This window comes from Rattus norvegicus, chromosome 4, assembly GCF_021556685.1.
Source record: "Rattus norvegicus strain SHRSP/BbbUtx chromosome 4, alternate assembly SHRSP_T2T, whole genome shotgun sequence".
Lineage (NCBI taxonomy): Eukaryota > Metazoa > Chordata > Mammalia > Rodentia > Muridae > Rattus > Rattus norvegicus.
The window spans coordinates 70,426,222-70,454,021 of NC_141537.1; the positions used below are offsets into that span (position 1 = coordinate 70,426,222).

Below are 27,800 nucleotides of genomic sequence, written 5' to 3' on the forward strand. Positions count from 1 at the left end.
CTCCACTATATTTCTTTCTGTAAGTTGAAATTCTATTTTCTGAGCAAATAATATCAGAAAAGATCCACTTAACCAAAAGAGGAGAGTGCTGCCTTCTGAGTCCATACCTGCTCTGGGGTAGTCATTGATCAACTTAGAAAAGAAAATCAGCTTGGAGGACAAAAATAGAGAAGAATGAGAAATTGTGGATTTCGGGAGATGCTGAATGTATACATCCAATGTTTAAAATGACTTTCTCCTTCCTCTCTAGAATCATTTACAGGCAAAAATTATAAATGGTAACTATGTGGATCCCAATAACATCATGTTCACAGACATCAGAATCTTAGGGATGGACAAAGAACCAACTGATTGTAATGTTTTATTTAATGGCAATAAGATCTCTACTTCAACCTGCAACTACAATGCTTCCGCAAAGGTGAGAGATCATTCTATCTACAGGGCTTTGGCTGAAAGCCTTGTCCTGAGATTCTGAGAATTTTCCCTTCTTTGCTATTGTGAGTTTTGATAGTCACAGAGACATTTTCCTTCTTGGGACAGCCAGCATATTATAGGAGAAATGTGTGCATGCATGTATAAATCCTTCTTCTTATTGTTGGGAATTTAAAGAAGATAGCAAGCATTAGTGCCCAAAGAGAAGTTCTTTTCTGCTAATTTAAAACCAGATGACATGGCCTCCAATTGAATGGTAAAAATGAGGTTCTGGGGTATTTGCAGTTTGTCTTTTGTTGAAGTCATAACCATCCTTGAAAGGCAGTTGATAATTTTCCTAGTGGCAGTTGCTATAAGCTTGTTTTATCTGCTCTCACATGAGATGTAAGTTGGAGAAAAACATAAGCTGTACTCTGACTTAGCTATCATGGTGTTATTCCCATACTTGATAAACTCATATAGAGGATTATAGTTATTGGCTTACTCATTTACTTCCTGAGAAGTTCATTATTTCTTTGGTAAGATGTCTTCTACCAGAAAATACATATAGTGTAGGATAGGAACAAAACTTCTAGGACTAAGCACAAGGAGGTACTGATACTGGTTAATTCCTCCACATTGTAAGATCTTAGGCACCCTATTAAATCCATATCATGGAGACAACCACAATACTCATAGCACTGGGTCATTCTACAGAACCAACACACGTAGTGTGTAATAGGATTGTCACACTGCTTGGCTTCTGGGCATTGATTACTGTCATTAGTCTTGTTTACAAGCATCATGATAATAGGATAACAAGCCTAAAAATGGCAGCTATGCTGTGATTCACTCTCCTAAACTGCTCCGCAGTACGTACATTCATGGTGGCTCCAAAGGGTTATGAATCAAGCAAGTTCCAAGTATTCTCAGGTGATACTGGAGAAAGAGCCCAGTCCTGACTTCTCCACCATCAGCCAAGACAATGTCTCCATAACTCTGAGTAACCTGGTTTGTCACTGGAGTCTTCTCTCTCCCTAGGTGTTGATCATTAGTAACCTCACGGGACTGAAACTGGGACAGGAATTTTCCATTGAGTGGAAGCTTGTTGTCAATGACCTGGAGAAATTTAACTGCTTCCCTGAGGATCCTGCCGTATCAGAGGAAAGGTGCAAGCAGCGAGGGTGCCTCTGGGAGGTAATGACCACAATGACCAGAAAGCTGTAAAAATTACAGCAGGTACTTGGACATCTGGAAGTACTTTGAGGAGGTTGGGGACTCGATGGTCACTCTAAGGCTGTGCTGATATGCATTATGTGAACTCCATGTGATAGGTAATGAATATGTATTTCTCTCAGATCATCGTTTCTACAAACTCATTGCCATTCTAATCACTGCTTTAACTGTGCCATTCTCCTGAGTGTGTGTTTGCATGTGTCTGAATTCTCTCTCCTAATAAATACACTAATCATATTGAATTAAAGCACGTGTTAATGACTTCATATTAGCTTGATCATCTGCATATCTCTAATATGTCAAATGCACACTACTAGAGCTTAAAACATCTTTTTTTTGTGGGGAGCAATTCAACCCACTTTTTTGAAGTTTACTCTGTGCTACTTGGCTTCTTCAGTAGAGTCTTAAGTTTGTAGTGTAGAAGTTCACTAAGAATTCTTCTACTGTTCCAGCAAACAACTGCTCCTGGAGTGCCTATCTGTTTCTATGACACCATTCCCCAGTATGCTGCCAGTAATATTCAGTACCAGCCCACAGGCATTACCATGGACCTGACCCTCCTGGAAAACTCAACATCTGCCCAGGCAGCAGCAGCTCCAAGAGTTGTCTCTGATCCTCTTTCTGGAAAGATCAACTCTCTTAGACTGAGTGTGACTTACCATACAGAAAATATGCTGCAGGTCAAGGTAATTCTCACATTATAGTTGCTGACTCTTTCTTTTTGTAATCCTTCTCTTACTATAGTTTCCCTGCCCTCTTACCTTCTCAGTCCCTCCTACCTCCTGTCTCCTCCATATACACTCCTCCTCCTCTTCCTCTTCCTCCTCTTCCTCATCCTCATCTTCCTTTTTTCTTCAAAAGAGAGCAGGCCTCCCAGGGATATCAACCAAATATGGCATAACAAGTCTAGGAACATATCCTCATATCAAGGCTGGATATGGAGGGGAAATGTCCCAAAGCAGGCTAAAGAGTCAAAGACAATCATTACCCCCACTGTTAGGAATACCACAAGAACATCATGTTCTTAACATGGATGCTTTTGATTCAAGGCTCTGTGCAGATGAAGTCATCTGATATACTGTTAATGGCTCAGCATGGAAATACATGCCTTTAAGTCCAATACTCAAGAGGCAGAGATAGGTGGATCTCTATGGAGATTGGTTTATTGGTCTGAATAGCAAGTTTCAAGACAGCCAAAGGTACATTGAGACTCATGTAACAAATCCCTATGTTACAGATGCAGAAGCAGAAGCATTCAGAAGAAAAGGTCAGAAAGAACAGGTGGTCAGGATATGAACTCAGATCCACCACAGTTTTGCATCTTCTGTTGTGATCAGTATTCCACATCACACACGTCATTAAAACTCCATCCCATCTGCCCGAGAAGCATGAGTCTGCTTTGTGGGAAACACACAGAAAAGACTCTAATTCACTTCCAATAGTTTTAGTAGTTTCTGTAGTGGGCGCTGTTAACATGTATTAGCATCACTGAAAGATTCGGTTAAAACTCCTTTTTCCCCCCACCTTCCCAGATTTACAGTACCAGTAACAAAAGGTATGAAGTCCCAGTACCTCTGAACATTCCTTCTTCACCACTGGGCTACTCTGAGAACTGCCTGTATGATGTAAGTGTTAAGACCAACCCATTTGGACTCCAAATTCAACGTAAAAGCTCCGGTACTGTGATGTAAGCTCTGTTTATTTGTTTCTCATCAAAGCAACTGTAGCATCTGATTACAATGATTTTAATTACTGCAGGAAAACCCCAAACCCTAGAGACAAAATATAATTATGAGCATGTTCATCAAAGTGATTATGAATTTCTCTTGATTCTCTAGGAAATTTATTTTTCTATCAGTCATTAACTCAGAAAACTTAGTGAAAGATATTTTAAAAAACGATGTTAATTGACTTCAGCAAAAGAAATATACTGTCTATTGTAATTGCTAATGACAGCAGAAAACTACTTAGTAAGCTCAACAGATTTCATAAGTCATGAATCTGCTCTCACTTAAGCATCATTAAGAACAACTGAGGAAGCAAGAGAGGAACAGAGGTTCATAGCAAGAGAGGAATGGCTTCTTAGAATTTTTGTTCCTATTAACACAGACAATTTCTTCCGTACTGTTAAGTATGCAAGGGTTGTTAGTCATCAATCATGTCATCTACCAGGTCTTGCCCTACTGTTGAAAGTCTGAGTTTTGCCTGAGAAGAAGTTCCCTGCCCCATTAGAGATTGTCACTTTCATGGGCATGTGTGTATTTTCCTGTGTGGGGCTTTTGTGGATTTGACTGTTTGCCGGGAAATCTATTTCCGTCTTCAGGAAATTTCTTGTAATCTCAAATAGTTGATTTAAGAGTTTCAATTTTTTCTATCACACATAGACCTCATTCATGGGTTCTCACAGCTGATGTACCAGGCTTTAAGAACTGGTCATAGAAGGATAAATGAGACATGGTCTTTCATCTCAGTGAACCCAGGACCCAGAAAAGGGACTCTTGCAAATCACAGAATATAAATGCAGCTGTAGAAACTTGAAGCTTAATTATGGCCATTGTTATGTGATAGTCAATTCACAGCATTTGAACCTGGATCCAGATAATTAGAGGCTTCCAAGTATGTATTGTGTTTTCTGTGGCCTGTGATCCTTAGCTTTCAATTAAAGTCTGCTTTTGCATTGCAGTTGGGATACTCAGCTCCCTGGCTTCACCTTCAGTGAGATGTTCCTTTCCATTTCAACTCGTCTTCCCTCTCATTACATCTATGGCTTTGGGGAAACAGACCATACATCTTTGAGAAGAAATATGAGTTGGAACACATGGGGAATGTTTGCTCGGGATGAGCCACCATTGGTAAGGACATGAATACAATTATCAGACATGTACTCTATCTAAACTTGCTCAGCTTCTTATTCAAGTTCATAAAGATTCTATATTCATCAGCTTCTCCTTGCACTAAACAACGATGCTCTCAAATGCATGAGGGTGTGGGTCATGTTCTTTTGCGTTCAAAACATTTAATCTCTCTACTTCTGTGGAACACAAGTTTCATTTATTTTACAAAAAATTTCAGTAAGTGCTCAACTAAAAATTTAAAGAGACCGTGTCTATTTCTGTAATCAAAGCTAAGATAGATTTATGTAATAGCAAAAGGGGCACAGAGTATAGACCTCACACATTTTTGCTCAGGATAGAAGACAAGGTCAAACAAGGCTTTGGGAAGATCGTGACAGGTGAGTTCAGTCAATATGAGTTCACTGTTTGCTTTGTGATATGGATATAATTTATTGGAGTTTCTATTGTGTAGAAGTAATGTCTGGTTTTTCCTCCCAGCTCCATGATCCCAGAAATAAGACTCAGACTCAAAATACATTGGTCATATAGATAGGCTCTTCTCTGACTAGATCATCATTTAAAATAGCTCATTTATTTTAACCTACACAACAAGGCATGTTGCTGGTTACCTGTGCTAAGGTACAATGGGTCCATCTTGTCATATCTTCCCAGGGAGCATCTTCTGCACCTGGCTCTATCCCAGAATTCTTTCTGCCTCCCTGATGTTCCACTTTCTATTCTATCCTTTCTTATAGGCCATAGATTTTTTTTAATTGACAAATGATGAATCCGTACAATACACAAGATATTCTCGCTACACCATTGTTCTTTCTTGCAGTACAAGAAAAATTCCTATGGTGTTCACCCTTATTATATGGCATTGGAAGATAATAGTAATGCTCATGGAGTGCTCCTGTTGAACAGCAATGCCATGGGTAAGAAAAAGATACGCCTTCATATGCCACCATATACAACTGTGCCACACTATTAGAGTCAAGGATGTTACTAGAAATAAGGATATTCAAAGGCAAGGAAAATACACTAGCTTTCATTTATTCATCCATTAATCCGAGATCCAGACCATATAGTAAATGTAAAATTTTGGCTATCCATAGCCCCTTATTTTTTGTGAGACTTTAGCTTCTTTTCGCGGGGCGGGGGGGATATACTGTTTGATATTGTATATTTTATTTTAGGCACATGGAATCTGCCTCAGTCCTATTATCTAAGAGAAGACTTTCCAGAGGAGGTGGATATAAAGTAGTGAAGATGAAATGGCCAATTTTAGTATAATTCTCTATCTGCATGATTTATAACTCATTACCAATTTGACTTTTTTCAATCTTTATAGATGTTACACTCCAGCCCACCCCTGCCCTGACATACCGCACCATAGGAGGGATTCTGGACTTCTATATGGTTTTGGGGCCAACACCTGAACTTGTAACTCAGCAGTACACCCAGGTTGGAAACATGTCTATCCACTGGCAAACCATCATGCATTTGCTGCATATTGATACCATGTTCTTAACACTAACTTAAGATCCCTTTGTTCATTATACTCACGGGTGCTCCCATGCAAGGATTGGTATATTTCTTGAATTCTAAAACAGTTTTTCAAAGAGTTTTCTGTCTTGTTTGCTGGACAGTGGCTTTGTAGATCTTATTCTTAAGTTTATTCAAGTTGAGAAACCAGTCTTTAGTGCTATGAAGTACTGACACCATACTAAGAACCTCCCTCTCTCTTGACCACTCACTCAGTATTCTATTGCAGAAACTGTAATAAAGAATGAGGTCTCAGGTTCCTGGAGTAATGGCTTAGCAATGTGAGGAAACCTCAACTATAGTGTTTCACCTCCTTGACTGTTCTACACTTGACTTCCTTATTTATCTTGAGCGAGAGTTCTCAGAACTCAGTAGGATTGATCAAGTTTCTTCCTTACGAAATCTAATAGAATCTATCTATTTCACTTAGAATCTTTTAAACTAATAGAAACTTTTAAAAATAATTGTGGGGTGTGGCACAGTGATTAAATGAAAGTGCACAGCATGTAAGGAAGAAATTTTAGTAATTGGTGTTTTATTTTTATTCCAGTTGATTGGTCGGCCAGCCATGCCTCCATACTGGGCCTTAGGTTTCCAGCTGAGTCGCTATGGATACCAGAGTGATGCTGAAATTGGCAATTTGTATTCTGCAATGGTTGCAGCAAGAATTCCTTATGTATGAACCAATGCCTCTGCTTCTGGTTTTTATCTTAATTGTATAATGAAAATAGGTTCATATAAATTAAAGCTATAGTTACTTTAGTGTATGAAAAGTCATTGTGGAGATAGCCTTTTATAGAATGCTTTACAATTGTATATATTGTATGCTACCATTTTGCATGATAAACCTTGATTTGCAAGATTCATGAAGAGTTATATATGTATCATTTAGGAGGCATTGGGATGGATGCAGGATACTAGTACTCATTGTGTGCCATTGGAAATATTTAAATAGCTGTGGGTTATTCAGGCCATGAGAATAGAAACTCAGAAAAGGACATTTTGGAGAGGTGATGCTATGAAGGAAGCAGTTACAGATCTAGACTTTGCTCTCTTTGAAACATATGTGCATATCCTATAATCTAATTCCCCAATTAAATCCTAAGAAAGTAGTTAGGTGCTATCAATAAACAAGAAAACACACATGAAATCCCTTTCTCCTTGTACACTAATCAGTTTTCTAGCACTCTTTCTTGGCTTTTAGATACTTGCTAGGACTTTAGAGGGAAATTAAGGGAAATGAGAATTAGGTGACCTTTTCACTAAAGATAATTTGATTCGTAAGTGCAAGCTCCATTTTTCTCTTCTTATATATGTTTTATGATATATTTGTTAAACAGAGATGAGAAAAATACAAGGAAATTGCATGATGAACAAAATTCATACATTTAACTTACCCATACCGTCAATGTTATTAATTCACTGGTTCATTCTTATCTTAGTTTTGGCTTTTCTACACGTCTATGCTTTTCCAAATGAATTTCATCTAGAGTTATGCAGGTGATTATCACTTCAGGCTAAAATGAAATAGCTTTCTTTCTTTTTTTATCTGAATATTAAGTACTTTACCTATTGTTCAATACCCAAGTGTGAGTGAGTTTCAAGTGTAGAAACCCCTTAGGAGGTTGTATAGAGGTGGCTATAAAATAAGACACTTCTATAGTGGATAAATTCAGTGAGCTTTACTGTACACACACACACACACACACACACACACACACACACACACACACACACTAACAAAACAATCGTATCTGCAATCTGTTGTTTGGTGGATTTTTACTACCTATCCTTGAACATTTCAGTCAGAATTTTGATAGGCTTACTTGGTCAGAACTTTGATGGGCTCACCAGGTTTCAGATTAGAAGGTTTGGGAGGAGAGGGATGGTGGGAGGGAAAGGCAAGAGGAAACAGGAGTCAAAGAAGCAGATGATAAATGTGGACATGATATGTGAGCAAGAATCAGAGAGCAATTTCAGCATGTGGAATTTAAAAGTTGATGCAAAGCAGTATATTAGAAGATGGGATTTACAAGGAACCCAGGCTGGGTCAGGAAGCGGGGGCAGAGCCTGCAGAGCACCTGTACCTGCAGAGTATCTGCTGCAGCACCCTTAGCATCTTGCCTGTTGCTTCCTGTAGGATGTGCAGCATGTAGACATTGATTACATGGACCGGAAGTTGGACTTCACCCTCAGCCCCAACTTTCAAAATCTCAGTGTCCTGATTAATCAAATGAAGACAAATGGCATGAGATTTATTCTCGTTCTGGTGAGTATTGTGGCAGACTTTTGGTTCCTGTGTTTATGGTTCCAAAATAATTCCACTGGGAGAAAGTGCATGATTCGTACAGAAAATCTGTATATTTTGGAAATTTCCTGTAACTCCTCAAATACTTATTTTTAAATTTTTTAAGCAAATAAAGAAGGAAAGTCAAAGTTACCTTAAAGAGGTAAACTATTTTTGCTTTGTTTTTAGTATATATCTTTGTGTCTCTGGAATGCCACTTATTGACATTTTGCTCTTGCTAAAATAAGAATTGTGGAAACACTGAATATAGCAAACAGAATTCTGCACTGCTTATGCCTCAGGGAGCCTGCTGTGCCTCAGTCTCATCTCTTCCCAGGGAAGAAGGAATGTTAAAAACTGTCTTGGGCTTGTCCCTGTGCAGGTTGGCACATTCCTTGGTCTCCTCCTTGTTCAGTTCCTATTTGGGTGGTTATATTGGTGAGATTTTATGGGTGTAGCCTATGGTGTTACTAGGAGACAGAATCTCACAGCTCAGGATCCTCTAGCTCTTACAGTCTTTCCACCCACTCTTCTACAATGTTCCCTGAGGCTCGGGTGTGGGAGCATTTTGTCAGTGTTCCTTAGGGAGGGTTTGGAGGGAGAAATGGGAAGGAAGAAATATAATTAACTTGATCATTCCCTCCTCCAAATATCCACATTGGAATCATCCTTAGAAGTTATGAATCTCAATTTCACTGAACTCACAGATCCAGAATGCAAGTGTGCTTAATTATCAGCAAATGAATCTTTTAGCCTCCCGAATTAGAATATGGGTTTTGTTCATTTGTTAATTGATGTATTTGTTGAACGTTGGCATCTGAAGTTCATTATTGTAGAGTTGTAGAGAGAGGATGGATTATTAAATAAGACAGTATTCTTTTCTTAAGAAATAACTTATTCTAGTAGAGTAAAACGATCAAGAAATAAGTATTAACATATAATTTCAGACAGTGATGTTTTTCTTGACAATTATAAATCAGCATAACATAGAGATGAGCTGGATCAGTATGAGATACAGTAGGTGTGGGTAGCTACTTTAGTTGTACCTTGGGTCACAGAATAGAATTTTTTTGCTTTCTTAAGGGGTATTGCTATTATACCATGGTAATGTCATACATGTCTCCTACTCTTGAGGGCAATGTCTTACTAATCAGGCTTACCTTTGGAAGCTCTTTTCCAAATATAACGATACAAAATTTATGACTTACCATCAATGTTTTTTAATTCTTCTTTTTTTCTTCCCCTCTTCCTTTTTTGAATGGATTTATGTGTGATTGGGAAAAAATCACTCTTGTCACTTTTTATATTAGTTTCTGAAAATATTCTTCCCATTTAATAAGCTACAGCTCTGGGTACGCAATTTTTATAGTAAAGAATGTTTCATTTATTGACTAGATTTTTATTCTCTTTGAAAGAGGTTGTTCTTAGGAATTATACATTTTCCTTTGGGTACCTATAGTAATATTATACTTCACTGATTTTGGAAATGTACTCAGTAAAGACATCTACTTAAAAAAATTTTTTAACATTACATCTTAGGTCACTAATTCTTTCTGTACTATGTCAGTTTGGTTTGGAAGTTTCCTGGAGATGTTTCATTTATATTGTTTATTTCAAAACTCTTACCACAGGATCCAGCTATTTCTGGCAATGAGACACACTATCTCACATTCACTCGAGGACAGGAAAACAATGTGTTCATCAAATGGCCTGATTCCAATGACATCGTCTGGGGCAAGGTAAGACTTGAGAAAGATACCTATATTCTCTCCCTCACTATAAGTTTCTATAGAACCTATAAATATATACTTGATAATGAATACATTACAAAACAAGAAGGAATCTTTCTGATGCTACCTTGCACAGCAAGCATTAGACCCAAAGTTACAGGTGAAATTTTCTAAAACATGGAATGTTGTCACTGCTTGCAAATAATCTGATATTTCCTCCATTCATATTTGACATGAATGTTTTTAAAACCAAAATTAATAATACATTTGGGCTCTGAGATCTATGTCTCTACCACATAAATTTAAAATTAACATTCCCTTTTGACCAATAATACTCAACTTAAAAAACAAAACAAAACAAAACAAAACAAGAAACTCTTTATCTTGTTGCTTTGGATTTTTTTCCTATGGCTTCAATCCTCAACCCAGCTGTATGATATCAAAGGCAATTTATGCTGATTCCTGGAACCCAGATGATAGTAGCTCTTAGACTCAAACTCTTTTCTATCACACTTCAGTCTATCACCCTAGGTATGTGCTATCATTTTTTATGATGCCTTATCACCTCACACATTGGAACTTGAACTTCAGTACATGAGCCATCACTTCTGCCCTTTTATAAAGCTCTCAGTAACTGGTTTAGCTGTGTTATAGGAAGTGCCATTGACCCCAGAAGGTATTGTATACAAATTACCTAAGAATTCTGTGAACACTAAGGAAGCAAGCAATATTTTCTGTTGAAATCTCAGAATATCTATAAATCCTGGAAGAGGGCCAGGCGTTAAGTGCTCAATAAGTATTCTCTGGTGACCTACCCATGTATATAGTTAATGTACCACTAATTACAAATAGCATTGATACTTCAGGTTGTTAATGCTACATATACTACTCAACAAGTATTGATACAGCTTGAAAATATTGAGAATAAATCTGAAGGATTAAGAAGCTTATATGGAAGAGTATGTGATGAGATAGGAATTTATGAGGGGCCTAGCCTTGGTTAGGAATCAAGACAGAATGCCAATCAGTCATTTCTTTAGTATCATATTTCACATTTATTTGTAAAGAAAAGATTTTATAGGTAAAAATAAAATAAGACAAGAGCCAAGTAATAATTTAAAATATGATTATGTAGAAGATATACTTAAAACAAATTTAGTTACTTAGAGTTCAAAATTTAAAAGATGAAAATGTATGGAATAATTCAGGACATGCTGGGCATTGTCATCTGGGTGAATTCTGTACTTTCAGATTTTATAGTTTATTTTATGATGAAAATCGAGACATGTGTAGAGTTGCCTCCCTTTAGAGCTTGCCATGCAAAACACCTCATGGTCTGTGTGCAATGATTGAAAGGTTTTGATTTTTTATTTGTCTAGGTGTGGCCAGAGTTGCCCAATGTAAATGTGGATGGATCCCTTGACCTCGAGACTCAACTTAAGGTAAAGTTGAATGTATGTGTAGATTCTCTGTTTTGGTTAAGTAGCTCTAACTTGAGTCTGATTGCCTGATGGTCAGTTTTAACAGAAGGCAGTGCATGAATGAAAAATCTGACAGCCAACCAAAATGGGAGGATATAGAAGGAAAAATCTCATGAAACCTCATGAATTACTATGTGTTCAATAATTTGTGATTCAGATATAATGTTGCTTGAAAGTGATGAACCAAAGTCTAGAATATACTCCCAAGAACTAAACTATCACGAGCAGATGCTTTTTGATAAATTCCTTGAGGACCAGATGCAGTACTATCTGACTGGAAGGAGGAAAGTCCTCGGTTTCATGCCTTCTGTCCTACCAAACCTATGCACTTAGTTACCATGCAGCTCATTTTTCCTGAGGCAGGTCCTCCTTAGTTTGGCTGATCTGCAAGAATCCCATGCATCTTTACAATTCAACTGTTTAGATACTATTAGTTTTCTATTGTCCATGGTTAATGTCAAATCCTAAAACAAATCTTATGCTTTAAAGGTGCTTTTAGAGGACTTTTCTCTCTTTCTCCAACTTTGTGCCCATTCCAATCTCTGCAGCTATAGCAGCAGAAAAACTAAGGCTAGATCAGAGACTGGACAGGCAAAAATGCTTGCGCATTTCCTCTTTCGTCTTCAGGATAATGGGAGAGCTTTCCCATGAAAGCATGTGTTGCTCTTTCAGCTATACAGGGCCTATGTTGCTTTTCCTGACTTCCTGCGTAGCAGCACAGCCTCATGGTGGAAGAAGGAGATAGAAGAGCTCTATTCAAATCCTCGGGAGCCACAGAAGAGTTTGAAGTTTGATGGGCTGCGGATTGTAAGTGCACCTTTAATTCTTTGAACACGTAAATCATAAGTCAGGGAGGCACTTTATAACCTAGCAGAGTAGTAGGCAGCTAGGACTGAATTACTGAAAGGAAGGTAATTTAGATTTTAGGACCAGGAATAGCAGAGATTATTGGGGTCCTGCCCAAGGACATGTCTGGTAGAGGAGTCCACCTCCTCTGGTGGAGGTGTGTCAGATGCTCAAGATACTAATACATGGGTGACAGGAATGCCAATGCATGGGCAACAGGAAGGGACATCCTGGCATCTCTATTTCCAATTGGTCAGTCGATTGACTTTGCTTCCTGGTTGACACACCACTCCAAAGCCTGCAAGTGCATCCTGCAAGACAGGGCAGATCTGGGAATGGATAAGGAATCAATCTGGGAGGTAAAAGACATTCACCATTGGACTAGTAGAAACTACCCCAAGGAGATGTATTAAGAAGCTTGTTATTCTACACATTACACCTGTTTTCAGAGCAGGGATTCTTGGGATGTCTCTGGGTGATGTCTATAAGGGCTCCTCCATTTGCATCTTTCTAGGGGTGGAAATTCATTCATTCTTGTCATGCTTTCCCATCTCACTTCTAGACCCCTGAAACCCTGAGCAAATTCTAAGCCAGCTCTGAGTTGCTGTTGGATGCTAGGGCAGAGTAGAAGCAGCTCACAGTTCACACAAAGACAATTTGGGTCCTGTGGCTGCTTTGTGGCCTCACTGCCTACTGAACTTTCAGAACAGACAAGCATACTGTAAACTTGTGGAAGAACACAAATTAATCCAAAGAGATAAGTCAGAATGTGAAGAAATGTAAGCAGTTTTGAAGAAGAGATTCAGAAAATTAGGAGATGTTTGCTCTAACACAATGGTTCTTCACCTTCCTAATAATGTGATCCTTTAATACAGTTTCTCATGTTGTGGTGACCCAAACAATAAAATTATTTTCATAGCTACTTTATTGCTGTAATTTTGCTACCACTGTGAATTATAATGCAAATATCTGTGTATTCCAATGGTCTTAGGTGACCTCTGGGAAAGAGTTGTTCAAACCCCTGGTTGAGAACTACTGTTCTAGAAGAAAGAAAACTGTTGTTGGCAACCCAAAGCAATGCATAGTTCCAAATGCTGGCTGTTGCCTGTATTCTTATTGAAAGCTATCTTATTTAAGATAGGCGGATTTTATTTTTATTCTACTAACAATGACTATTCCTTAAGGACCTCCACTCCTTGCAATTGAGCTATACATTCTCCAATGAAAGGTTTCATTTCAAACATTATGCCTCTGAGTTATTACAACTACTCGGAGTATTTTCCAGCCTATGCCAACAGCAGAATCACAGTGAGGCTAGGGCTATAAGAAAAGGTAGATTAATGTTATCATGACCACTGGCTTTAGATACAAAGTAAATCATCTATGAATAGAAAAATAAAGCCAGGCTTGTTGTGTAGGGAGATAGATGAAGATATTTTATTAGGTTCAGGGTCCAATATTATATCAATGTTTTTGCTATGACATGATCGTCCTAGAATCGAAATGGCAAACTGGAAAGTTTACTGCTCCAGTCAACTAAGCTGATGTGGGCTTTTTAAATTTCAATTTGATTCACGGCAAGCTTAAAGATCAGGATTATACAAGTTAGTCATTTCTTTGAGGTTAGTGTTCTATTTAGAAATAGAACATGCTGTCCCTGACATGACAGAATCTCTCTTTGCTTGCTTGCTGCAGGATATGAATGAGCCTTCAAACTTTGTGGATGGAGCTGTTGGGGGCTGCCGCAGTGAGATTCTCAATAATCCACCCTACATGCCCGGTATGATTTCTTTCCACCCATCTACTTCTTCCTCTCTTAAATTTATGTTTATCAGGCAAATGCTCACAAGCCAGAAAAACTTGGAAACATCAATACAGAATTAATGTAAACAAGATCTATTTATTCCCTTGAGAACATTACCATCTAGTGGAAGAAAATGTCTTAACATCAAAGGAGTTTGTCATGGTGAGAGTGAGCAGGCACATTTTCATTTAGACCAAGAGGATACTTTATCCAGTCTACATGTTCTCCTTAGCCTTGGTTAATTATGAAATCACAGGATGCTGCTTTTCTACATTAAAAAAATACTCAAGTTATTAGACCTATTATGCTAGACATGCCAACATAAAAATCAAGATGTGTGGGGAAATAACTCATTATTTGGCCCTCAGATTTGGAAGCCAGGAATGTGGGCTTGAGCAGCAAGACTTTATGCATGGAAAGCGAGCAGATCCTTCCAGATGGCTCCCGGGTGCAGCACTATGATGTGCACAGTCTATATGGGTGGTCTCAGACCAGACCCACCTACGAGTGAGTATGCTGTTGCTACTATTGGCAAAGATGAAGGTTGGCACAGGAATATATTTTCACTGTAAGCATAGTTTATAATCTTGTTTGTGAGATTCCTAGATATCTTACATTCACATAAGGGGAAACAATAAGGTTGTTTTTGGAGGTTGAATGTGTTTAGATCTTAAGCATGGCCCATTGCTATGTTACATTTTTATTAAAATGCCTCTATGTAAAAGGAATATCGTCTCAATAGAGGCCACTATAATAGCAAATTTTGGGCTGCAAGTATTTACTTTCATCCAAGTCTCTTCCACTGTCCTTCTGAATTTTCCATTTTTCAATCCTGCCTCATTCATTTAATAATAGGATGGATCAAATTTAATTTAATAAGACATGCTTTCTTTTAGTTTATATTGACCATATTTATAATACCTTGTTTAATCCCCTTTCCTACCAAGTCCCTTCAGCAAAATTTCTACTGACATTTTTTTGTTGTATATTGCATTTTTGTTTTCTTTTTTTAAATGTTTTTGCTGTTATTGTCAGTGCTGAAAATTAGACATTTCTAGTAATAAATAATATCTCTTCTGCTGTCCATAGAATTAGCTGTTGTTTTGTTATTTGATTACCAACTTTTCTCTGCAGCCATCAGTTTCCCTCCCCTCCCCTCCCCTCCCCTCCCCTCCCCTCCCCTCCCCTCCTATTTTCTTTTCCTTTTCTTTCTTCTGTCTCCTCATATTCCCACCACCGCCACCCCCTTCTTTGGTGACTTAGATACCTACAGGCTAACAGAATCAATCAGTGTTTAACCAATCACTGATCAGAGAGTTTCTCAATTAAATTCTCACCAAGCAATGGTGATGGGAAAAGGGAAACATATTGAAAGATCCTGCAACAGAAGAGACCAAACTCTACTAGGAACATGAAACTAATGTCTGGGGAGGGTTTGAGAGCTGTGTGGGGGTGAGGTGTGTGTGTGTGTGTGTGTGTGTGTGTGTGTGTGTGTGTGTGTGTGTGTGTAGGCTACCTGTGTTTGCTAGTTGGCCTTACTTTAAGGGAAAGAAGTACTTTCTCTGGTCTTTGTAGGTTCCTTTAAGGCTGCCTCACATTCCCCTTTAGAACCTGAGTGGGTGGGGCCCACTATGTTCTCTAATGATTGCACTTCAAAGAGATACTCTTCAGGCCTTGGGGGAAGACATTCCTGATTCTAAATCTCACAACAACAGCTTTTTTTTTTTTTAATCAGTTTTACATCTCAAAAGGGACAAATCAAGAATTCCTAATGTCAGCTTCTAAAATGGAGAACACATTAAGAAAAGTCAGTTCAAAGGCCTAAAGTGTGAGAGATGCCTCTCTTAAACCTGCTTCAGCCACATTGAATGCCTGGCCCCTAAGTTTTTTACCTTTACCAAGGTGAAGCAAATGCAAATTTAGGAGACTAAATGACAGCCTTACCTTCATTTCTGGCTTCTGTCTGCACTCTGACAAAGCTTCTGGGTCTTTGTGCATGCTCTTCTCTGGGAATGTACTGGAGCCTGGTCATGGGCAGTGTTTTAGATGCCCTGGGATATGCTTTCCTTTTACAAAGATTTCTATGGTTCTAATGCTCCAGGAATTACTTTTAAAATCTGAGCTAAATGAAATCACAATCTTAGGACCCATGGTGTTGCCAGCATACTGCTAAAGTTGTGGAAACTAATTCCCTACAGGTGAGAATGTTTTCTCAGTCCTGACCTGCGGTCTGAGTCAAAACATGTCAACAAGGAACCCTCAGAATAGACATTTTCTGGAGAACTGAAGTTAGAATAGACTATTTAATGGTTTTGGGGAAAATACTTTTAAAAAGGTGAAAGGGAGTTCAGATTTCCGAATTTACTGTGTATATGTGTGAGGATCAAAGTTGTGTTTGAAGTTTTAGTTACTATATCTAAGAGATCAATAAAATAAAAATGCCTCCAAACCTTGAGCCCAGGGACAACTACTCCCTGAGATGCTGGAGGCTGTTGTTCATATTAAATATAAGCCTCTCAGGATAGAGAGTTTGTGGAGGGGAAACCAGGAAGGGGGATAACAATTGAAATATAAATAAATAAAATAACCGATGAAAAATGTTAAAAAGATATAAGCCACCTGCTCTCATGTCCCTAAAGATGTTTGGTTACCCAACAACACTGGAGATGATTGATCTCTCACTTAGGCAGGAGGTAGGTAGACAGGAAATATGTCAGGATGTATGCTTGCCATCATTGGCTAACGGCTGGAAGTACTAACCTTCTGAGTTTGCCTTGTAAGCATCTGGCCAACATAGCTGGTGACCATATTGGGGGAAATCCAAAGTGGACCTGGCCAAAGTCTATCATCCTGGCTGGTATTTAATTAAAGGGTGCTCCAAATTTAACTCAAAATTTTGGTAGTGGTCTTATTCTCGCTCAGTGAAATTGACAGATGTTAGCTTTGGGTTTCTGGGGTGTTACAGGGGAATGGGCTGAGGTGAGAGCAGCCTTAAGAGAGAGGGTTACAAGCCTCAATGTCTGGACAAGAGTTAATAGTTTCTCTTGGGAAGATGATTTTTATTATTTTATTGGCTGGAGGCTTCTGAGTTCTGAAATGGTTTCTTTCAACTGTTCTGTCTATATAGTTTATTTTATTTGGAGGAAAAAGCTCACAGATGCCCTCTGTGGGCTTTTGACTATTGTTTAAGGCAAACTTCTCTGTAAATATTCTCTTATCAAAAAAACAAAAAATAAAAAGTCACTAGGAATTTCTTTTCTGCAGGAAACTGCCCCAGCAATAAATGCAACAATGGCAGCAGAATCCCACCTCCAGAGTCATAATCCAGATTGTTCAGGGTTTGTGTTTGTTTTTGTTTGACAAGACAGGAAATATTTTCCATTCCTCCGCTCATTTTCACTCAGTGCCTCTGTGTCCTCTGCCCTCTCTTTCTATTTTTTGGACTTAGAGGAATCTAGGGTGTTTTGCCATGAGCTATCCACAGGCAAGGAAATGCACACTAAACAATATCATGGTTCCTAGCAACATTCTTGCTAATTTCTCTACTTTCCTTTTTATTTTTCAGTGGCTCTTTCATGATGTCACCCCATTTACATGGGTCTAGTTTCCTCTTGTCAGATCTAAGCTTGGGGTCACAACAAAAGACCACACTATCCCTTCAACTGAAGAGTTTGGTCATGGCAAAACTTTACTCTTTACTCCAGAGGGTGTGCTCAGTAGAGCGAGAACCCTGGGATGGTAGAGACTTACCAGATGACTGCTCCATAATATGGTTAGGAGAAGGGGTGTTTGTTTGCTTGTTTGTTTGTAGATATGAGAGAGAACAACCAGAGGCATCTGGAAGTGTACAGAGCAGAGAGAAAAGCACACTGGATATGGCCAGGGCTAGAGAGGTGGGGGAGAATAGTTGGGATAATAGGACACAACCTAAGAGATGAGAAAGTAAGAGAATAGTGAGAAAAGCTAGGTTACTAGAAGGATGAGTAGCAGCTGGTCAGCAGGAGATAGGTATGGGGGGGTTGAATTATATAACACATGTGTGAGTGTTGACTAAGGGAACCATGAACCTTGGTATGCTGATAGGCACTACAAGTGTTTGGGTTTATTTTTTATTTTCTTTTTTTTTTTTTGTTTTTTTTTTGTTTTTACTATTTGGAGGTTTTTATTGTTTATTTTATTTATTTACATTTCAAATGTTATCCCCCTTCCCAGTTTCCCCTCCACAAGCCCCCTATCCCCTTCTCCCTCCCCCTGCCTCTATGATGGTGCTCCCTCACCCACCTACTCTACCATCCACTCCTGTCTCAGTGGCCTATTGTTCCCCTATCCTTGGTCATCAGAGCCTCCACAGGACCAAGGGACTCCCTTCCCCCTCCCCCCAGTGATGCCAGATAAGGCCATCCTTTGCTATATATCCAGCTGGAGTCATGGGTCGCCCTATGGACTCTTTGGTTGGTGGTTTAATCCCTGGGAGCTTTGGGGGGGTCTGATGGGAGAGCTATATGTCTCTTTACCAGAGGTATGGAAATGACTGGTTTTGATAGAAGGGGAACACGTTCACAAGTTCCTGAGGAATTCTGGCTTTTATCTAACTGCCAGAAATTCTCTTATAGTCTACGCTGAACTCATTTCTGGATAGTTGGACTGCCATTTGGAGTTTCCTAGGGAACTGACAAGCAGGAAGTACACTTGGTTTTTTATTCTGACTCAGGTGTTTCCCTCATTGGTTGTGGTCTAATCTCAGTCTTTCATGATTGGCCAATTAAAAAAAATAGCCCAAAGGAAATGAAGGAAATAGGAAGGAGGTGCTCTACCTTGTCATTAAATCCCAAGAATGCAGTTTAGTCTCTGTGTAAACAAAAGTTTTACTAGGTTGGGGGTAGGGAATCAAACTTTTGCATAAAAGGTTTACAGGGTCAGGAAGTTGAATTTTTTACTGTAAACTCCAAGTTTACAGTGTTCTATCGCAAAGCATTTAATGTTTCTCGCACTCTGACCAAGTAAAAACTGGTTCTTCAAGAAAAGAGCTCTTCCTAAGAAGACAAATGTTTTACTACATCCTCCAGTGTAATCTTACCTCAGACTATGTGTGAGGAAGAATGAGAGGGAATCAGAGAGAGGACTGGAAGAGCTTGAAGGGGATTGAGACCCCATATGAACAACAATGCCAACCAACCAGAGCTTCCAGGGACTAAGCCACTACCCAAAGACTATACATGGATTGACCCTGGACTCTGACCTCATAGGTAGCAATGAATAGCCTAGTAAGGGCACCAGTGGAAGGGAAGCCCTTGGTCCTGCCAAGACTGAACCCCCAGTGAATGGGATTGTTGAGGGGAGGTCAGTAATGGGGGGAGGATGGGGAGGGGAAGCCCATATAGAAGGGAAGGGGGAGGGGTTAGGGGGATGTTGGCCCAGAAACTGGGAAGGGGAATAACAACTGAAATGTAAATAAGAAATACTCAAGTTAATAAAGATAAAAAAATAGTATAAATAAAAAAAGAAAATGAAGCACGATTAAAAAAAGAAGATAGTTTTAGCTATCCTGGGTTTTTTGTTATTCCAGATGAATTTATAAATTGTTCTGTCTAACTCTTTGAAGAATTGGATTGGTATTTTGATGGGGATTGCATTGAATCTGTAGATCGCTTTTGGTAAAATGGCCATTTTTACTATATTAATCCTGCCAATCCATGAGCATGGGAGATGGGGACTCACTATCCCAGAACTCAAGCAGTATTACAGAGCAATAGTGATAAAAACTGCATGGTATTGGTACAGAGACAGACAGATAGACCAATGGAATAGAATTGAAGACCCAGAAATGAACCCACACATCTATGGTCACTTGATTTTTGACAAAGGAGCCAAAACCATCCAATGGAAAAAAGATAGCATTTTCAGCAAATGGTGCTGGTTCAACTGGAGGGCAACATGTAGAAGAATGCAGATTGATCCATGCTTATCACCCTGTACAAAGCTTAAGTCCAAGTCGATCAAGGACCTCCACATCAAACCAGACACACTCAAACTAATAGAAGAAAAACTAGGGAAGCATCTGGAACACATGGGCACTGGAAAAAATTTCCTGAACAAAACACCAATGGCTTATGCTCTAAGATCAAGAATCGACATATGGGATCTCATAAAACTGCAAAGCTTCTGTAAGGCAAAGGACACTGTGGTTAGGACAAATCGGCAACCAACAGATTGGGAAAAGATCTTTACCAATCCTACAACAGATAGAGGCCTTATATCCAAAATATACAAAGAACTCAAGAAGTTAGACCGCAGGGAGACAAATAACCCTATTAAAAATTGGGGTTCAGAGCTAAACAAAGAATTCACAGCTGAGGAATGCCGAATGGCTGAGAAACACCTAAAGAAATGTTCAACATCTTTAGTCATAAGGGAAATGCAAATCAAAACAACCCTGAGATTTCACCTCACACCAGTGAGAATGGCTAAGATCAAAAACTCAGGTGACAGCAGATGCTGGCGAGGATGCGGAGAAAGAGGAACACTCCTCCATTGTTGGTGGGATTGCAGACTGGTAAAACCATTCTGGAAATCAGCCTGGAGGTTCCTCAGAAAATTGGACTTTGAACTGCCTGAGGATCCAGCTATACCTCTCTTGGGCATATACCCAAAAGATGCCCCAACATATAAAAAAGACACGTGCTCCACTATGTTCATCGCAGCCTTATTTATAATAGCCAGAAGCTGGAGAGAACCCAGATGCCCTTCAACAGAGGAATGGATACAGAAAATGTGGTACATCTACACAATGGAATATTACTCAGCTATCAAAAACAACGGCTTTATGAAATTCGTAGGCAAATGGTTGGAACTGGAAAATATTATCCTGAGTGAGCTAACCCAATCACAGAAAGACATACATGGTATGCACTCACTGATAAGTGGCTATTAGCCCAAATGCTTGAATTACCCTAGATGCCTAGAATAAATGAAACTCAAGACGGATGATCAAAATGTGAATGCTTCACTCCTTCTTTAAATGAGGAAAAAGAATACCCTTGGCAGGGAAGAGAGAGGCAAAGATTAAAACAGAGACTGAAGGAACACCCATTCAGAGCCTGCCCCACATGTGGCCCATACATATACAGCCACCCAATTAGACAAGATGGATGAAGCAAAGAAGTGCAGACCGAGAGGAGCCGGATGTAGATCGCTCCTGAGAGACACAGCCAGAATACAGCAAATACAGAGGCGAATGCCAGCAGCAAACCACTGAACTGAGAATAGGACCCCCGTTGAAGGAATCAGAGAAAGAACTGGAAGAGCTTGAAGGGGCTCAAGACCCCATATGAACAACAATGCCAAGCAACCAGAGCTTCCAGGGACTAAGCCACTACCTAAAGACTATACATGGACTGACCCTGGACTCTGACCTCATAGATAGCAATTAATATCCTAGTAAGAGCACCAGTGGAAGGGGAAGCCCTGGGTCCTGCTAAGACTGAACCCCCAGTGAACTAGACTGTTGGGGGGAGGGCGGCAATGGGGGGAGGGTTGGGAGGGGAACACCCATAAGGAAGGGGAGGGGGGAGGGGGATGTTTGCCCGGAAACCGGGAAAGGGAATAACACTCGAAATGTATATAAGAAATACTCAAGTTAATAAAAAAAAAAAAGAAGAAGAAGAAGAAGAGGTAATCTCTCTTGCTGAGGAGCCCTTCCTCTGGCTTGGCTCAGTTGGTTGCTTTTCCTTCTAGTTGTTTGACTCTTCCAACTGACCCTTCATCAGTACTTGAACTTGAACTGCTCCTGTTCACTCAGAGTCACGCCCCTCCCCCTTCAAACTGTCGAATTCACATATTTATATGGATATTTATGGATATATACATATATATCACCTTTTAATAGCTTAAAAGAACTATACTCTTAAACTTTCATGCTTCCCATACACTTTGATGGTCCCTGCTTTATCAGTCATTCATCCTTACTTTCATGACTCTGCCTGGAATGACCTCTTGAAAAGTACAGTGAAGCCAGCTTAAATCTACTCTATATTTTAGACTGACCCATCTTTTCTCTCTACTCCATTCTCTTACCTGGTTTCTTTATAGAATGACATACAGTTTGGTGATTCTCTCCTTCATATCCTCTGCTAGAGGCAAGAATCATGTTTTACTTGTTTTTAAAAACCTAAATTAATTGCTGTGTGTGTGTGTGTGTGTGTGTGTGTTTGAGAGGGAGAGAGGAAACATACACGCAGGGAGAGAGAGACAGAGACAGAGAGACAGAGAAACAAAGAATGCAGGCATGCATATGCCACGATGTGCCCGTAGACTTTCATTCGTTTTGTGAACCTACCTCCCTTTTTCATTCTCTCAGTGGATTTGTGAACCACAGAGATTTCAGTAGGGAACATTCATCTGTGTCCACTGATCTCCATGCTTTCTTTAGTAAACATTTGTACTGAAAACATACTAGGGTGCTTTTTTGTTCTATTGATTTTTCTCTCACTTATTTCTTCTTAACCTGACTATGGTTACCTATAAAAAACATATTTACATAAGTATCTAAAGATATTTGATATATGTTTTTCTGTGGGTGCAAAACGTACTTTTATTTTCAATATATAACAGAATATGTTAATGATACTCAGAAGCATATATGCTATCATTTAGATCCCAAGCCTATGTTTGTACTCCTTAAATGATCCTTGGGAGCTTCCTGTGCTGGGTTTCCTAACAGTAATAAGAACTCAAGAAAAACTTCTTCATGGGAATTTTGCAGTGATAGATGTGGATTGATTAATGTGTTCCTGGAGTATAGGATTTGTTCTCTAGACACTTCCTTTACCACTCACTCCATCCCCTCCTCTGACCTCTACCTAAAACCAGTTAGTCGGGCCTGTTAATAAATAGAATAACCAATAAAAATGCAAAAAGAAAAAGAAAAAAAAAGAAATTTACAGTTGTTGCTATGGAGATGTACCATCTGTGGCACTGAATCTCCAACTGTCTACTGTGGGCACTAGCGTAGGGCTCTCAATGGTGAGTAAAGGATCAGGAGAAACTGAATCCATCCATCTCCTAAATCTTTCTCTCAAGACTTTTGCAGGAAGCCAATAGAAGCAAAGGAACTAATGTGTGCAGTGACTGTGCTTGTCAAATTAAATGACATGAGATGAAAATGACATTTTTATGAACAAATCAGAAAACAAAGAATGAGATCCGAGCGCCCTGCTGAGAGGTTCCTTGTGGTATCCATCCTCACTTCTGGAAAAAGCTCTACTGCCTCACGCACACAGCACGCTCTGCATTGAAATTCCATGGCTGTGTCTTCAAACCCACCTTCTTGTTTCCCCAACCAGAGCTATGCAGGAGGTGACAGGAGAGAGAGGGATCGTCATCACCCGCTCCACATTCCCCTCTTCTGGACGCTGGGGAGGACACTGGCTGGGAGACAACACAGCTGCCTGGGACCAGCTGCGGAAATCCATCATTGGTGTGTGGCTTGTACCCAGGGGCCTTTGCTGGTGGTGGAAATGGAACTATCCTGTGTATGATTTGAATATGCCTTGTATGTTTAGATTGGCAGTAAAGGCAATAGAACTTGAGGGCTCTGTCAGTGTGCGTTTATCAGGAATTGCCCAGAGCTGTTAAAAAAGTAAAGAAAAAGTCAGGTTGAACTTTTTCTCTCTTATCCAAAGGTTGTCTTCATTTAACATGGCTACTGTACTTTATTGTAGGTATGATGGAGTTCAGTCTGTTTGGAATACCTTATGTAAGTCATACTTGGACCGTTGCATCTTTCTGGGATTTCAGTGTATATGTACCTGTCTTGGAAGAATCCCCAGTTGTTACTCTGATTTTGATTCTTTTCAGACAGGAGCAGATATTTGTGGGTTCTTTGGAGATGCTGAGTATGAGATGTGTATCCGCTGGATGCAACTGGGAGCCTTTTATCCATTTTCCAGGAACCACAACACAGCTGGAACTAGGGTGAGGCAGTTGTGCTGTAGATGTATTATACAAAAATCAAATCACAGCTGATTTTGAATTTACAAGTGTGTCGTTCTTATTTCCCAACAAATCATGAAGGCCACCAGGATATTCATGTTTTGGAATATACACAAAATTCAGAGCTCCAAGGTTATGAATAACTCTTAGTAGGATTCTTTCCCTTACTTCTTGGAGGCATTGTTGCTAAGAAAAGATATTTTCTAGCTCCAACATTGAACTACAATATAATGTGTTCCCCTGCCTGAAAGAATACAGAGTTGGTATTTTACTCAAACAATAAATAAATTGGTAGTACATATGGGGCCTATTTATAAGACTTCATGTATGCACAAATCCAAAGCTACATTGTCTTAATCACCTCAGAATCAGTGAAAAAGAGGAACAGCATCCTTGTTAGCTTTATAGTTGTCCAAAAGAGCAGAAGAGAGTAGGCTAGAAATGCCAAGAGAAGTGAGACATAGCTTATACATGGAGTAAGTGTCCAGGCATCCTCTTTTGAGGTCTTTGGGATGCAGTGAAGATCTTACCTGTTGTTACATGCCCATTCCCTCTTTAGAGACAAGACCCTGTGTCCTGGAATTCAACTTTTGAAGGCTACGCAAGAAACGTGTTGCTTATCAGATATGCCCTGCTGCCATATCTGTATACTCTGATGCACAAAGCTCACACAGAGGGCAGCACTGTCATCCGACCACTTCTCTATGAGTGAGTGTTGCCTCTCTTCAAGAAGTGGATCTGGGCACATTTGTAAATAACAGTTTGTGTTACAGGGATGAGCTGTATTATATTGGGTTTTTCAGGTTCACAGACGACAATACAACATGGGATATAGACCACCAGTTCATGCTGGGCCCAGCCATCCTGATCAGCCCTGTTCTGGAAAGTGTGAGTTTCTCAGCATAAGCCATATACCTTCCAGTCACCTGATCCAAAGCCACAGGAGAAAAACATTATTTTACTTAAGAATTTAAAAAAATATTGAGCTTCTTTGTGTGAGCACATGTACAGATACTAGAAGACAATTTTTAGGAATCAACATTTTCCTTCTACCATGTGCCCTCCAGAGATCAAACTTAAGTTTTCCAGGTTGCTGGCCTATGTCTCTTACACAGTGAGACATCTCACTACCTTCAGAGAAAAAACATTTTATGTATTTTCATGTCTTGCTTACCTTATTCTTTTCAAATAACATTCTAGAACGTCAAAGGGAGATATATACCCTCAAGACATTTACTAATAAAAACCTTTCAACACTGATTTTTTTTATTTTAGAATCCTGTGATCTAATATCATTTTATAAATTACTTAATTAAAATATTTTCTGTATATTTAAAGAGGAAATTTCAAAGCATATCACTAAGATTTTTCAAACTCATGACATCACTAATAACATTCCATCGTAGTTCTAATTCTATAAGAAGTGTTTTTTTTTTCTTTTCTATTTTTCGGAGCTGGGGACCGAACCCAGGGCCTTGCGCTTGGTAGGCAAGCGCTCTACCACTGAGCTAAATCCCCAACCCATAAGAAGTGTTTTAAATGTTAATATTGCTTCATAGTTGGATTTTCACAGTAACACACTGGTTTTATGTTTCAGGATACATTTGAGATCCGTGCTTATTTCCCTAGAGCCCGTTGGTATAAACTTCTTACGGTAAGTTGGATTGTTCTTAGGAAGAACCAAATGGCCCTGTATAGGCTAGAAAGGTAGCTAAAACTTTTTCCTAACTTCTCAAACCAGAAGGGAATAATTTCCAATCTTTCTAGCTATAGCCAGATCTGTATAAATGGGGATCTACATAAAGACATTGGAAACATGTGGGCATCTATATCTCCTGTTGTCTAACTTATACCTTTTCCAGACAAATAGAGAAAACGTTAGGTTTTCAAAAGTGTAAGAAAAATTGAAAATAGATTTGTTTCTCATATTTACAGGAGTTTTCTGATCTTCCAACCAATATGCACTCTTAGGAAGAATTTTTAGTAAAATATGTAACTCATTTAATTGATTTATTTTTCACCATTTCTTATCTATATTCTTTCTTCTAGGGATCTGGCAACAATTCAGCAGGTGAGTGGAAAACACTTGAGGCTCCTCTGGACCACATCAATCTTCACATCAGAGGAGGCTACATCCTGCCTTGGCAAGTGCCTGGAATGAACACTTACTTCAGGTATGATGAAGCAGTGTTTGATGACTTGGCTCTTTACCAGGGTGTATGAAGACATAATCGAAATACATAGAAACCAAATTACAGAGGAGTTTCACGGATTGGAATCTATGGGTACCTTCTGATAGGATATAGAAGGCAAGTTCATTGAGTCCAATCCTTGGGTGATCTTTTTATTTGTGCTCTTGTGTCGAGAGCACAATTTTTCAGAGTGAAATTCTCTTGAGAATACAAACCTATTTTCCTCCCCACATTATAGAAAGTGGGAATATAAAAGAGCACCTTCACTTGTAGCGGTTGCACAGGAATTTAATACCCATTTCTAGGCTTACATTGGTGAATTCAAAAAAAGCTTTCAAACACATACTCACTCATTAAGTAAACATGTCAAGAAGCATATTAAAACACACATACACAGAGAGACACATACACACGTACTCATTAAGAGAACATGTCAAGACGCATATTAAAACATGCAGACAGACAGACAGACAGACAGACAGACACACACACACACACACACACACACACACACACACACACACACACACAGGCAGTCTATTTTCAGCCTTTGATGAAAAGCATGATTTTCCTGAAACAAGCCTCTGAGATGGCTCTTAAATCATAAATAGGATTTGTCTGTGTGAAGACAAGGAGAGATTTTGGGAGTTAAAGAAGTAAAGGTAAAATATAGGTTGGGTATGTTACATTGAAACAATTGAGTTAGCTCATGGAAGGCTGTGAATTGCATCCTAAATAGCTTGGGTTTTATTCCCTGGTACCTAAAAGCTGTTTTCTGGGATTCCGTTACTAAGTGATTAATGTCACATCATATTATTTTACTAGTGTAGTGGCTGTGTTAGAGGGTATGCATATTTTAATATTGGAAGGGGAGAGGGGAGGGGGATGTTTGCCTGGAAACCAAAGAATTATTATTAAGTATTAAATAAATTTAAAAAAAAGAAATGTAAAAAAAAAAAAGAAAGTTGAAGTCGACAAATGCTTCATTAAACTTGAAATGTTCTGCTGACTTGTATCTTATATTTTATCTCACTCTATTTTTGTCATTTTATGAACATTAATACATTGAATTTCACTTCTGGATAAGGAATGTTTTCAGCAGATATTCTTTGTTCTTATAACCTACAACCAAGTGAAAAATAATGACTTCTTTTTTTATAGTCGGCGAAATTTTATGGGATTGACTGTTGCTTTGGATAATGATGGGAAGGCCGAAGGTCAATTGTTTTGGGATGATGGACAAAGCATCGGTGAGTACAAACCCCCAAAGAGCCTGCATATTGTTCAGAGCAACTTTGTCACAGAGGCTCAGCATGTACCACTGGGACTCAAAAACACATCCTTGTTTTGACTGATGCCAAAAAGTCAATGGTGTTTGGGGAACTTCTGAAACTTTGCTCTTATATACTCTACTGCAAGTTATTGTAGATATTGATTCCCCAGT

The 27,800-nt window shown here is 39.1% G+C and overlaps 1 protein-coding gene across 1 annotated transcript in view; it reads left to right on the top strand.

Annotated features, from left to right (window-relative positions):
- Mgam2 (maltase-glucoamylase 2) overlaps positions 1–27,800 on the top strand; it is a 110,287-nt gene that overhangs the window by 61,891 nt on the left and 20,596 nt on the right. The window contains exons 24-45 of the mRNA XM_087659713.1: positions 251–418; positions 1,453–1,608; positions 2,100–2,333; positions 3,180–3,334; positions 4,331–4,499; positions 5,320–5,416; positions 5,833–5,945; positions 6,577–6,702; positions 8,167–8,295; positions 9,945–10,052; positions 11,423–11,485; positions 12,197–12,331; positions 14,066–14,150; positions 14,543–14,681; positions 23,516–23,649; positions 23,894–23,928; positions 24,030–24,146; positions 24,724–24,872; positions 24,968–25,052; positions 25,762–25,818; positions 26,214–26,338; positions 27,518–27,606. Of these exons, the coding sequence (XP_087515839.1) occupies positions 251–418; positions 1,453–1,608; positions 2,100–2,333; positions 3,180–3,334; positions 4,331–4,499; positions 5,320–5,416; positions 5,833–5,945; positions 6,577–6,702; positions 8,167–8,295; positions 9,945–10,052; positions 11,423–11,485; positions 12,197–12,331; positions 14,066–14,150; positions 14,543–14,681; positions 23,516–23,649; positions 23,894–23,928; positions 24,030–24,146; positions 24,724–24,872; positions 24,968–25,052; positions 25,762–25,818; positions 26,214–26,338; positions 27,518–27,606 (2,668 nt within the window). The remainder of the gene's footprint in view (positions 1–250; positions 419–1,452; positions 1,609–2,099; positions 2,334–3,179; positions 3,335–4,330; positions 4,500–5,319; positions 5,417–5,832; positions 5,946–6,576; positions 6,703–8,166; positions 8,296–9,944; positions 10,053–11,422; positions 11,486–12,196; positions 12,332–14,065; positions 14,151–14,542; positions 14,682–23,515; positions 23,650–23,893; positions 23,929–24,029; positions 24,147–24,723; positions 24,873–24,967; positions 25,053–25,761; positions 25,819–26,213; positions 26,339–27,517; positions 27,607–27,800) is intronic.